The sequence below is a fragment of the Malus domestica genome, chromosome 05 (assembly GCF_042453785.1).
Source record: "Malus domestica chromosome 05, GDT2T_hap1".
NCBI classification, from domain to species: domain Eukaryota; kingdom Viridiplantae; phylum Streptophyta; class Magnoliopsida; order Rosales; family Rosaceae; genus Malus; species Malus domestica.
Window position 1 is genome coordinate 25,671,318 of NC_091665.1, and position 12,943 is coordinate 25,684,260.

Here is a 12,943-nt window from a genome sequence, read left to right on the forward strand (position 1 = left end):
CTAGGTCCTCCACTAGTCACTGGTCAGAGTTGGATGGCCTGAATACTAGAAAGGAAGACTAGGTCCAGGTCCCTCCACTAGTCACTGGTCAGAGTTGGATGGCCTGAATACTAGAAAGGAAGACTAGGTCCTCCACTAGTCACTTGGCCTGAATACCAGAAAGGAAGACTAGGTCCTCCATTAGTCACTAGGCCTGAATACCAGAAAGGAAGACTAGGTCCTCCATTTGTCACTAGTCAGAGACTCAGTTCCTTTCTACTTTTTATTTAAGGAAAACTAATGAAAAGGGCTTGAAAACTTTGAGTTTTAATGATAAGGACAAAATAAAGAGTAAAGTGAATAGTACCAGAATTGACTTTTTAGTGTAAAAATGTGGTTTTTCGTTAAAGTGAACAGTACCGGGAGCTTTTCGTTAAAGTTCCCTTTTATTTAATCTCGATCTGGTGATTTTCCTGGATCCCTTCTTTGTGCTTATATATAGTCTCTGCATCTTCTTTCTAGCTCACATGCTTCGTTTTGATCCCTCATTTGGTTTTTTCGCATTTAATATTTCGTCATCGGAGTTGATCTTTCTGCAATTTTTATAGTGGTCTGGACGTAATCCAATCCATCTCTCTGCAATTTTTATCGTGGTCTGGAGGTAATGCAACTTCTTTATGGCTTGAATCCTTTTACAAGTAAGTCTCCTTACTACTCTTTTATTCCTAATTTGATTTGTTCTCTGCCTGAGTAATTTCTGGTGATTTTCTTGGATTTTTTTTTGTTTTTTTGTTTTTGTTTTTGTTTTGTTTCTGTAAGTCAACTAATTTAACCAAAAATACTATGGGATGTATTCAATTGAGATTTTGAAGGATTTTAATTCTTTTAATGAATGCAGATGTATTCAATTTAAGTGATTCTCTAAAATTCAATGTGTATTCAATCAGGATTTTAAGATACTTTATCAAAATCCTTATAAATATGAATGTATTCAATTAGAATTTAAAAAAAATTATAACATATCAGGTGTATTCAATTATAATTTGAATTTAAAGAATTTAGAAATGTTGAAGAATTAAATGGAATTTGAGAGATTTTGTAGTGTATTTTAAGTATTTACAAATCTCACATCTCTTTATGAAATTTCGAAAAAATTGAATCAAAATTTTACATAAAATCTCTATAATTCATTAAAATCTCTCAAATCCTGAATTGAATACATCCCTTACAATTCGGTGAAACATTATATAGGTAGTCTCTGCAACTTCTTTCATGCATGATCCGAATTGAAACATCTAGCAATCAATCATATACTTTTATCTTTTTCTCAGAAAGTAAAAAATAAAAAAAAAGCATAGACTTCCAATCTCTGCAGCTTCTTTCTTGGGGGCGGAGCTCTGGGGGTGGCGTAGCGAGGGCGGAGCTCCGGCGTGGAAATCAGTGAGAGAAGACGGTAGGAATTGTGCTGTTAGGAGGATCAGAAACAGCGGTTTGAGTGCCTTTTTTTATGGATTTGGAATTTTTGGAAGAATCGGAACTCTAGCGTTGGGATTTTGGGGATGAAATCGGTGGTGGGTTTGATTTGGAGTTTGGATTTTGAGGATTTAACTTTTATTGATTGAAAATAACTTTAGCAAGAACAGGATTTTTCAATTTTTTCTTCTAACTTTTTGTTTAGTTTATGATTTTGTAATTTTTTTACTATCCACGTGGGTTCATGTTAACACGTGGATATCACGTCATCAATTAAATAAGGCTTCATACATCAAATATTGAAAATCAAGAAACTTTATAGTAGTAAAATAAGATTAACCAGAATACATACATATATAAGTCTTTGAGTTCATCATTTCATAATTTCTTGTTATTTAGTGAAGACTGTAATCTGATGAAGAATTTTTGGTTCATCATTTCTCGTTCTCATTGAAAGATTGACTTGTGGGGTTTGCAGGTTCCAAAAAGGATATGGCTTCGTCTTCTTCACCTCCGCCTTTTTCTATACCCCCAACTCATAGAGGAAAGCATGATGTATTTATTAGTTTCAGAGGCGAGGACACCCGCCGTACTTTTACCAGCCATCTTCATCATGCCTTACTTAGCAAGAATATCGAAACCTACATAGATTGCAGAATTCACAGAGGAGATGAAATTGCACCATCCCTTCTTGATGCTATCGAGAAATCAAAGCTTTCGGTGATCATTTTCTCACAGAAATTTGCGTCTTCCTCATGGTGTTTGATTGAACTGGTGCATATAATGGAATGCAAGAAAAAAAATGGCCAATTTGTTGTACCCATTTTTTACGACATCAGTCCTTCAGATTTAAGGAAAGAAAACGGGATTTATGCAAATGCAATTGCTGAACACGAAAAATGCTTAAAGGGCAGTATGGGCAAGGTGCACAAGTGGAGGGCTGCTTTGGCGGATGCAGCCAATCTCTCTGGGTTTGATAATTCAAGCAAAACAGGGTAATTAGTTCTGTCATTCATTTGTTTTTACTCACGGCTATTTTATTTATTTATATATTTATTATACAAGCTTATTTGTAATTGGTAAGTAATATAATTAGGTAGCAAACTAACTAAGTAATTTGTGAAGAAATGTAAAATAAAATACATATAGGAGTAACAGGATTAATTAAGGCATACTTATTAGTACAGGATTAATCAAGGCATACTTATTACTAACTGATTTTTGTCCTCGTAATCATATATATTTGTCAGGACGGAGGCTGAATTAGTTAAGAAAGTTGTAGACGATATTTGGACCAAATTGAATGAAAAATCATCAACTGTTTTGAAGGGCCTGGTTGGAATGGAAAGACGCTTTGAACAAATTGAGTCGTCATTATGCCTTGATTCACTTGATGTTTACGGTATAGGTATCTGGGGCATGGGTGGCATTGGCAAGACAACTCTTGCTGATGTTGTGTTTCACCGACTCTCTTCTAAGTTCGAAGCTTCTTGTTTTCTTGGAAATGTTAGAGAGAAATCAGAACAAAAAGATGGACTTGTTCACTTGCGAAATACACTTCTTGGTGAGATATTAAAGGAAAAAGATCTAAATATCAGCACTCCAACAATAGGATCAGATCTTGTGAGAAAGAGGATGGGGTGTATGAAGGTCCTCATTGTTCTGGATGATGTAAATGATGCAAACCAATTAAGTTTTCTAGCCGGAGATCCTGTTTTATTTGGCCCTGGAAGTAGAATCATTATAACAACTATAGATAGGAGCCTACTCCAAACATATGTCGACCATAACAAAATATATGAGGTTGAGAGATTAAATTTTGATGAAGCTCTTCAACTCTTTCATTTGAGTGCTTTCAAAAATAACACTCCTGGAGAAGATTATACAGAGTTGTCAAAAGTTGTGGTAGAATATGCTGGAGGAATTCCATTAGCTCTTCAAATTTTGGGTTCCTCATTCCTTCACTGTGAGAGCAAAGCAGATTGGGTAGAGGAGTTGAAAGAATTTGGAAACGAAAAGATCTGGAAAGTGTTGAGACAGAGTTATGATGGATTGAATGAAAATGAGAAGGAGATATTTCTTGATATAGCATGTTTCTATCAAGGGAAAGATGTATACATTGTAAATGAAATGTTACATATGTATGGTTTTCGTGCAGCGGGAATCAGAGTTCTGACTGATAAGTCTCTCATATCAGTTTCAACAAATAACAGCCTGGAGATGCATAATTTGTTACAAGAAATGGGTAGGGAAATTGTTCGCAAACAATCTATCGAAGAGCCCAGAAAATGCAATCGGTTGGTCATTGTTGAGGATGTCAATCATGAATTGAAAACCAATACGGTAAGAGCCAAATCCATCCACTATATTTAAAAACTAAAATAGTAAGGTAATAGTGGTAAATATATAATCACATTTTTACATGTTCAACTTCTCACATCTACACTTTGCTCTTGACTGCTAGGAAAAGGCAATGATTCAAGCCATTCTCTTTAGCAGGACTGGGATTAAAGGGATGCACTTGAATCATGCGGACTTCAAAAAGATGTACGATCTAAAATTGCTATATGTTTATAGCTCTAGCTGTAACATGTACTGCAAAGTAAAAGTTTCTCTTCCCCATTCTCTTACTTATCTTGACTTGGAAGGATACCCATTCAAATCTTTTCCATCAAAAATTTCTTCGGAGAATCTTGTCGAGATTCAAATGCACAACAGCCACATTGAGCAACTTTGGAACGAAGGCCAGGTATGTATATGCAATTATTTTACTAGTTATTATATATATCTCTTAGTTTGCTTGTTTTGTTGTTTGTTATTGATTCTTTCCATTTATCGTTGATTTGTTACAGAATCTTAGGAACTTAAAAGTGATGGATCTTGGTTCGTGTGATCGTCTGATTAAAGTTCCAGATCTCTCTCAAAGTCCAAACATTGAGCATATAGATCTTTATGGGTGTAAAAGTTTGGTTGAAATTCCTTCGTATTTTCAGTATCTCGAGAAGCTTAGTTATCTAAACCTGACAGACTGCACAAAACTCAAATACCTTTCAGAGATGCCACACAGTATTGAATACTTATATTTAGATAGCACCGCAATAGAGGAATTGCCTTCATCAGTTTGGTCTCTTGAAAAACTTTGTTCCCTGGAAGTTCACTTTTGTGAAAACCTTAAGAATCTTCCAAGCAACACTTGTAATTTGAAAGTATCCGGTTCTTTTAGTCTAAAGGGCTGCTCATCTCTTGTCGAGTTTTCTAAGCTTCCCAGGAATATAACAGAGTTAGATTTGAGTGGGACAGCAATTGAAGTATTGCCCGCATCACCACTGGAGTGTCTCCTTGGTCTTGGTGAGATTAAACTGAACAACTCCAAAATGCTTGTGAGTCTCCCAGAAAGCATTGGTAATTTGAAATCACTTGAGAGACTTGATCTGAGCGGAACCGCGATCAAGAGCCTACCTGCAAGCATCAAAGAAGCTTCTCGGCTGCGTTGGCTGTGGTTAACCAATTGCAGGAGCCTTGAATCTTTACCAAAGCTTCCAGGCGTACGTTGGCTTCAGGCACACGGCTGCACGTCACTCAACAGAGTGAGTTTAAAGACTGCGCTTGTTCTAGATTGGGATGAATATAAACATTTTCGAGGGATTCAGGAGCAATTTACATTTTCAAATTGTGGAGTAATGGTTCGGCATGTTCGGGGTTATATAATAGCAGATGCGCTCATTCGAATTATGCGAATGGCAACTGCATTATCAAAGTACCTTGAACAAGAAGAAATTGAAGTAGCATCTCATCTACAACTTGAAGAAGAAAGTAATGTACGTTTCTCTCTCTCTCTCTTAAATTTAATAACTGTGATTCTCTGCTCTCTAACACATTAATATGTTTTCACTGACCAGGAATATGTTTTCAGATCCTTAATTTGCGTTGTATGTATCGGTGGTGAAATTCCAAGTTGGTTCCGTGACAGTTGTGATCAATCTTCCATAAGGATCAAGCTTTCTCCAAAACATTTTGGTGGAGACTTCCTAGGTTTCGCTTATTCTGCTGTTGTTGCATTCGACAACTATAATGTAAAAGGGAGTTTGAAGCTTGGATGTAAGATTAATTTCAAAGCCAATGGTGACCATCCTTTCTGTCATCGGAGTTACGTGGTTGCCGACTATGGAGAAATCAGTGACTGCAGCTTCAACACGTCTCACGTATTCATCTGGTTTAGTACCTTTGACCGGGTAGAGAAAGGAAACTTGAATGGCGTCACGGATGCCATTTTTGAATTTTACCCAGTAATAGACCAGCGTCCTGATGGGAGAGCCGTTGATTGTTCCAACATCATTGTGACAAAGTGTGGGATCTTGCCGTTGTATTTGGGAGATGATTGGAAAATAAAAGGTTTAAAAACTTCGTATGCCGCAGTTGATTTGATGTCAAAAATGGTGACAAGTCGACAGACACAACGCAGCTGATCGATCCAAAATGGGGTCTCCTTCCGATGATGTATAATGTATAAGTACAATGGTAATATGAAATGTATAAGCACAGTGGTTATACAAAGTTTCTGTGATAATGTGCTGGAAATGGTCGAAAGCTATTCTAGATGTACATGTAAGGTCCTCCTTTCTGCGATGTGGAATTCATGTATGCTCTCAACAAACTCAACCTCTGTCTATAAGACTTTTCTAAACCAATTTGAATCACAATAGTTGACTATAACAACTAGTTTCATACTCGCATTATATCATAACTTTTTTCTTTTTTGGAGAACCTCACCGGTAATAGGGAATTTAATCATATTAGGCAATCTCCAACCGAAGGCTGGCCAAAGGGCTAGTTTTAGCCCTCTGGCACTTCAAGAAATTAGTATTTTAATGAACAGTGTAGGGTCATATTCCCTACCATCTCCAACCGAGGGCCAAATGGTTATAGGGTTTGTTTTAGCTTGTTACAAAAACAGTCTCCAATCGAGAGCCAAATGTTGAAGATCAACACCAACCAATTGGTGTTTGAATTCTAGAAGATTCTAGCAAGTAATATTAAGGTGGCCGATGCATGCTTGAATATGCTAGACAATTCTAGCAAGCTATTGTCGGTAAAGTGTTATGCTAGAAAACTCTAGCAAAGTAGCATCAATTTGAAAAAGCCAAGTCGGTTAACTTAGGCTGGAATAATCTAGAAAAATGGTATGTTGGTGGAAAATCTAGAAACAAACCACACGTGGTTGGGAAGTAATTAAGTAGGTCGGTTGTGATTAGAATATACTAGAACATGTTTGAATTAGTGGTTAGGATGTGATTAGCCATAAGCACCGACTCAATGGTGTCGGTATGTACCATCTATATATATATGAGATGGTTGTATTGTTAGATGTAACCAACCAACCAATCAAGAAGGCAACCAAGTGAAAGTGAGAAATAAGAATAATTTTGTAGGAGTGTGAGTGATCTAGAGTGTATCTCTAAAAAGTGAGTGATTGTCATTGCTTCTAAAGTTGCGTCCTTGTGAATGTTGTAATATTTTTTGTGTGTAATACAAGTAATTTATTTACTTGTGTTGTCTCTCCAATACTTGTGTTAGAGTTGTGTACTTTAAGTTTTTTTCTCAATACCAAAGGACTATAATATGGAATGTGAAGAATTGAAATAAAATGATGTAAGATAATATGAAATAGTGAAAAATATGTGAGAAATGGTGTATGAAAAAATTAGAAATTAAAAAAAAAAGGTCAAAAAAAAAAAAAAAACTAAGCCCTAAACCCTAAAGTGGGCTGGGCAATGGTAAAAGAACAAAAAAAAAGAGTAAATTACACAGTAGCCCCTCAGGTTTTGAGGTCTATTACAACCTCATACAACATCTTCAAAACATTTCACTTTCATACCTTAAGTACTATTTTATTTCAAAATAATACATCCGTTACATTTTTCATCCAGTGATCCGTTAAATGCTGACGTGGCTGTCACATGTATGCCACGTGGCTGCCAAAATGTCTGCCACGTGGCAAATAAAAAAAAATTTAAACCTGAATTTTCTTAAAAAAAAAAATTAAACTCACTATCCCTACCCCCCAGCGACCCAAATCCCTCCTAACCCAGAATCCAAAAACCTGCTGCAGCAGCAAGAAGAAGAAGAAGAGGGAGGAAGAAGGTAAAAAAAAATAAAAAATCCCAAAACCCAGTTCTCCCCCCCTGTGACCCAAATCCATATCCCTAACCCAGAATCCAAAAACCTGCCGCAGCAGCAAGAAGAAGAGGAGGGAGGAAGAAGGGAAAAAATAAAAATAAAAAATCCCAAAACCCAATTCCTTCCCCCCCCCTCCGGGCGACCTCACCTCGCTTCCCCCCCCCCCCCCCCCCCAAAATCTTACCCCCCTCATCCTCCTCTCTTCTCCCTGCAACCCCCAAACCCATCTCCCCCATCTTCTTCTTCTTCTTCCCTGCAAACCAAGAAAAAAAAAAAAAAAAAAAAAAAACCCTCCATATCCCGTCTGCGAAGGTGGATGCAGAGGGAGGGAGGGCCACGGGTGGGGGGGGGTGCACAAGGAGGCTCGCAGGCGGGTGGGGGTTCTTTTTGGGTTTCTGGTTTTGGGGGGTTGTGGGTTTCTGGGTTTTGGTTTGGGGTGGGGGGTTGACGGGGTGGTTTATTTCAGCCTTTTTTTTTGTAATTTTAATTATTATTTATATTTAGAAGATTTAGGTTTTAAATAAAAAATTAAAAAAAAAAATTTTTTTGCCACGTGGTAGACATTTGGCAGCCACATGGCATATATGTGGCAGCCACGTCAGCATTTAACAGATCAAGGATATTGTATGAAGTTGAAATATACTCCAAACCTGAGGTATGAAAATGTAATTTACCCAAAAAAAAATTGAAATTGGGCTAGCCAGTGGGCTGGCTGGCTGGCTGGCTGAAAGTGGACAGCCGGTTGGCCTTTTGGCCCTTTCAGATTCCCAGGGGTCCACGAGCCATCTGGCCTAGTTGGTGATGATCTTACTTTCCATTGGTTGTCAGGGATATGAAATTCCAAATTCGTTCAACAATCAGAATGAGGGATCTTCCATAACTATCAAGCTTCCTGCAAATTGGTTTCGTAAAGGTTTCTTGGGTTTCGCTCTATCTGTTGTCGTTGCATTCGACAGTTGTCTGGTTTAATGGGTTGTGCAGTTTGGATGCATGTACAATTCAAAACTAGCAATGGTGAAAAGCCTTGAATTTAATTGTCCTTTCCAAGTTCCATGTTTGGTTGGAAAAGTTTATTCGTGCAGATTAGATTCAGATCACGTCTTCCTGCTGTATGAAGCCTTTGAACTTTATAATAAGGATTCGAAGTACGAACAGAGTGCCCGCTGTTGACCACCTGAAGAACTGCAGGTTTTGTATCTTTGACAAGAGGGTTGTTTCACATCAACTTTGCATACCCAGGAAGACTTGGGTTGCGTATATTTATAGCCAACATACAGAACATACAGATTACATTTAAGGTTTGAAAACCCTAGTTACATAAAGTCCTAAGCCTATCCAACTCCGAAGAGAGAGGTCTTTGAAACCAAATACAAGACTTCAAACAAACAGTCTTTGAAACCAAATACAAGACTCCACACAAACTAACGACTTGGGATTAGGTTTACAGATGCCATCCTTAGAACGAGTGGTCATAGAGTGAACTGGTGGTGACTCATGCACAGTCTGCACTGGTTGAACAGAAGCTGGGACGGATTCTTGCTCAGTTGGTAATCCTAAGGGAAGGACAGACGCACTAGGGTTAGGTGGAACAATGGGTAAGCATGTAGATGCAGGGGGACTAGGTTGGGACACGGACGGAGGTAATGGTGAGGTAGTGTTTGGGGTAGAAGCAGGGAGAGGGGATTGACACACGGCTTCAAGTGGCTGGCTGTGAAGGTGTAGAGAAGAGGAAGGAGCAAGATTAGGAAAAACAAACAGTAAGTCTGGGTTGGAATTGTTACCTGAGGTGACGTTTTCCTTTGGAGGTGTGAAATCCTGAAACGGAAAGGAGTCCTTATCAAATAGGACATGGCGAGACAAATAGATACGTCTCGTGGATAAATCCAAACATTTATAGCCTTGATGATCCAAGGAATATCCTAAGAAAACACACGATTTAGACTTGGGTTCGAGCTTGTTTTGTGCATAAGGGCGTAGCCAAGGGAAACACCGACACCCAAACACTTTAAAGAAATCATACTGTGGTTTTCTGCAAAACAATTTTTCATAGGGAGACATGTTACCAAGCACTCGAGTAGGAAGCCTATTTATGATGTAGGTGGTTGTTTGACATGTATCAACCCAATAGTGGGAAGGAATGTGAGCATGAGACAACATGACTATGGCTGTTTCGACAAATGACGGTGTTTTCGCTCAGCGAGACCATTTTGTTCAGGATGTTTAGGACATGAAAACCGTTGACAAATGCCATGCTTTACAAGAAAATCACGAAACATATGGCTTGTATACTCGCCACCTTCATCACACTGAATTACTTTGATGGAACGATTGAACATGTTTTCAACTTTTGCTTAGAATTTCATGAAAATTTGAAACACTTCCGACTTAGTTTTCATTGGAAAAACCCACGAATATCTTGAAAAATCATCAACAAATAATACGTAATAACGATAACCTTCAATGGAAACAACGGGGGAACACCAAACATCGGAATGCAAAAGTTCTAACGGAAACTTTGAAACGGACTCGGAAGACTTAAAAGGCAATTTAGTACTCTTGCCTAAAGGACATGACTGACAAAACCGTAAATCAGAGGTGCCACTAATTGGCACTTGTTTATTGGAAATCAAAAACTTTATTATTGTAGACGCATAATGACCAAGACGAGCATGCCACTTCTGTGCAGACACTCGAACTCCAAAACATGCAGACAAGAAACGTTTGGATAATCCACCGCCATTTGGAAATGGGTATAACCCATTCTCACACCTCCCTTGGAAAAACGTCTTCTGAGTCTTGAGGTCCTTTATAACAAAAAAAGATGGAAAAATAAGTATATAACAGTGATTATCAAGGGTAAAACGATGGGCAGAAATTAGGCTAGTTGAGGCGGAAGGACAGTGAAAGACATCAGTTAGGTTAAAGGAGCAAGAATCAGTCTTAATTGTAGTCGAACCAGAATGTGCAATAGATAGTCCAGAATTATTACCTACACCTCCAATATTTTCATTACCAGTATACTCATTGGGATTCACCAGATTATGAAGGTCAGGAGTCACATGAGCATTTGCCCCAGTGTCAAGTAACCAAGACCAATTTTGTTGACGATTAAGTGGGAGTGGAGATGATGCCATAGCACTGAGACGCTGGGCTGGGATACGCCCCTCGTATGCAGCATTCATCCGTTGGTAGCAGTCAAGGGCTGGATGCCATTCTCTTCCACAAATCTGGCACGTTATGCGGCCACTGCCACATCCAAACCTGTCGGCAGACTGCACACATTGATTGGTGTTACTGTTGTTTCCGTTGCGAGGAGCACCCCCTCGCTGGGACATAGAAGAACCACGATTGGACTGACCACCACCACGGCCCGCGCCTCGAGAACGTCCACCACGTCCTCTTGTAGCGACATATGCAGTCACTGGAGCAGTTTCAACCAAAGGAACAGTCTGCTCCACCATTCTCCTCTCAGTAGTGAGAAGGAGAGCCTCCAAAGTAGGGTACGTGATAGGAGTATCACGTGCTTGCGCAGCATTCACAGTCATTTCAAAAGCCGGTCCCAGATTATTAAGAATAATCTGAACTAACTCATCATCATCAACAGGCTTGCCAGTAGGGCAAGGTTATCAGAAATAGAATTCATTTTGTCAAGGAAATCAGCAACAGAGAGGTCACCTTTTTTGGTTTGTAGCAGCTCGTTTCGTAAAAACAAGATCCTGTTTTGTGAAGATGACGCATAACGTTGCTCCAGAGCCTCCCAGGTTGCACGCGAAGTGCGTTTGCTTGCCACGGTGGACAGTACAGAGGCGGTGAGGGAACCATTGATCCAACTAAGGATCATTTGGTCCTGTTGTACCCAGCTAGTGTACGCGGGATTAACTGCTATGTCTCCAGCGAGATGCTTTAGAGGACAAACACAGGAGCCATCCACGTATCCCATCAGATCTCGACTCTTCAGGATAGGAAGACTCTGTGCCAACCACAAAGGATAGTTGGTTCGGTCCAGCTTAATATTAACGATGGTGGTCATTGCGGAGGAAAAGGGATTGATTGTAGGTGGTGGGGTAGGGATAAGGTTGTTGCTGGAGTTGGTGGCATTGGTGTTAACTTCTGACGACATGGTAGAAGGTAGTGGACAATGGGAAGAAGAAAAAAAAAATTGGATCGTTGTCGTTGGACTCAAAAGGCTCTGTGTACCATAAACAAACTCAAGAATTGCAGGTTTTGTATCTTTGACAAGAGGGTTGTTTCACATCAACTTTGCATACCCAGGAAGACTTGGGTTGCGTATATTTATAGCCAACATACAAAACATACAGATTACATTTAGGGTTTGAAAACCCTAGTTACATAAAGTCCTAAGCCTATCCAACTCTAAAGAGAGAGGTCTTTGAAACCAAATACAAGACTTCAAACAAACAGTCTTTGAAACCAAATACAAGACTCCACACAAACTAACGACTTGGTCTAACACTGGATACGTTCAGCAGACTTCACTGGAGTCATATGGTGAAAAAGTGTGGCATGTGTTAGACCTACATCTGGTTAGTCTTCAACAAGGATCACATCTCCTACATATCTTACATAGAACATTGCAAGAATTGAAATGAAGAAAGACATCAATCATACATGATAACCCCATCGATCAAGCAGCAAAGACAGCAGCAAAACCAAGAGTCTTCTACTCACTGAGGAACCTGATATCAAAACCCTAGCGATAGTTCTAGATCTTGTTTTGACGTTATCTTCCCGTGAGCAGGGACACCTCCTACATAGACTTATAATCCAACTGCATCCCAACTATCGTGGGATCGTTGAAGCCTAAAAAACCTCCACATTTGTCAGTTGTTAAACCACAACTGAAGCACGTATATAGTGTCCTACAAACAAGAGATTTTATCCTTTAAATGGTTTTGACTTTAATTAATTAATTCCACGTATGATTGTCCTTATTATGCTCAGTGACAATTCAATAGAATCCTAACAGCATGTGCTTGTTGTATGCCGAAGGTGCTGAGAAGTTGAAATTTAATGTCATGTTGGGAGGACCACAAGCAGAAGAAGATACGGGGGTGAAATGAAACTGAAGCAAAAGGAAGTGATGGGCCTGAAGCACGTGGAAGTGACGAGTCAGAAGCCGAGAAATGTTTTAGTTGTTATAATGGTTATAGAGAACAGAATGTGGTAGTGGGTGTTGCAAGTCTTGTGGCGGAGGATGCTTTTGGGCTACATCTCCGGTGCTCCTTTGTACATCTACCTACTACCGGACGCGCAAGACGGACCCTATGGTGATTACAATGTTGAGGTGAAAAGT

At 39.2% G+C, this 12,943-nt stretch overlaps 1 protein-coding gene across 2 annotated transcripts; it reads left to right on the forward strand.

Moving 5' to 3' along the window:
* Nucleotides 1-454: 454 nt before the first annotated feature.
* Nucleotides 455-6,152, forward strand: LOC114824852 (disease resistance-like protein DSC1). Of its 2 annotated transcripts, none has more exons than XM_070822438.1 (6): nt 455-677; nt 1,931-2,447; nt 2,703-3,795; nt 3,917-4,201; nt 4,305-5,270; nt 5,352-6,152. In XM_070822438.1, exons 1-6 carry the CDS (start codon nt 644-646, stop codon nt 5,916-5,918), a joined length of 3,462 nt encoding a protein of 1,153 aa, XP_070678539.1. In that variant the 5' UTR covers nt 455-643; the 3' UTR covers nt 5,919-6,152. The 2 variants fall into 2 exon arrangements, with proteins under 2 accessions (XP_070678539.1, XP_070678540.1); XM_070822439.1 differs by having other exon boundaries at nt 507-677; nt 5,366-6,152.
* The last annotated feature ends 6,791 nt before the right edge of the window (nt 6,153-12,943 follow it).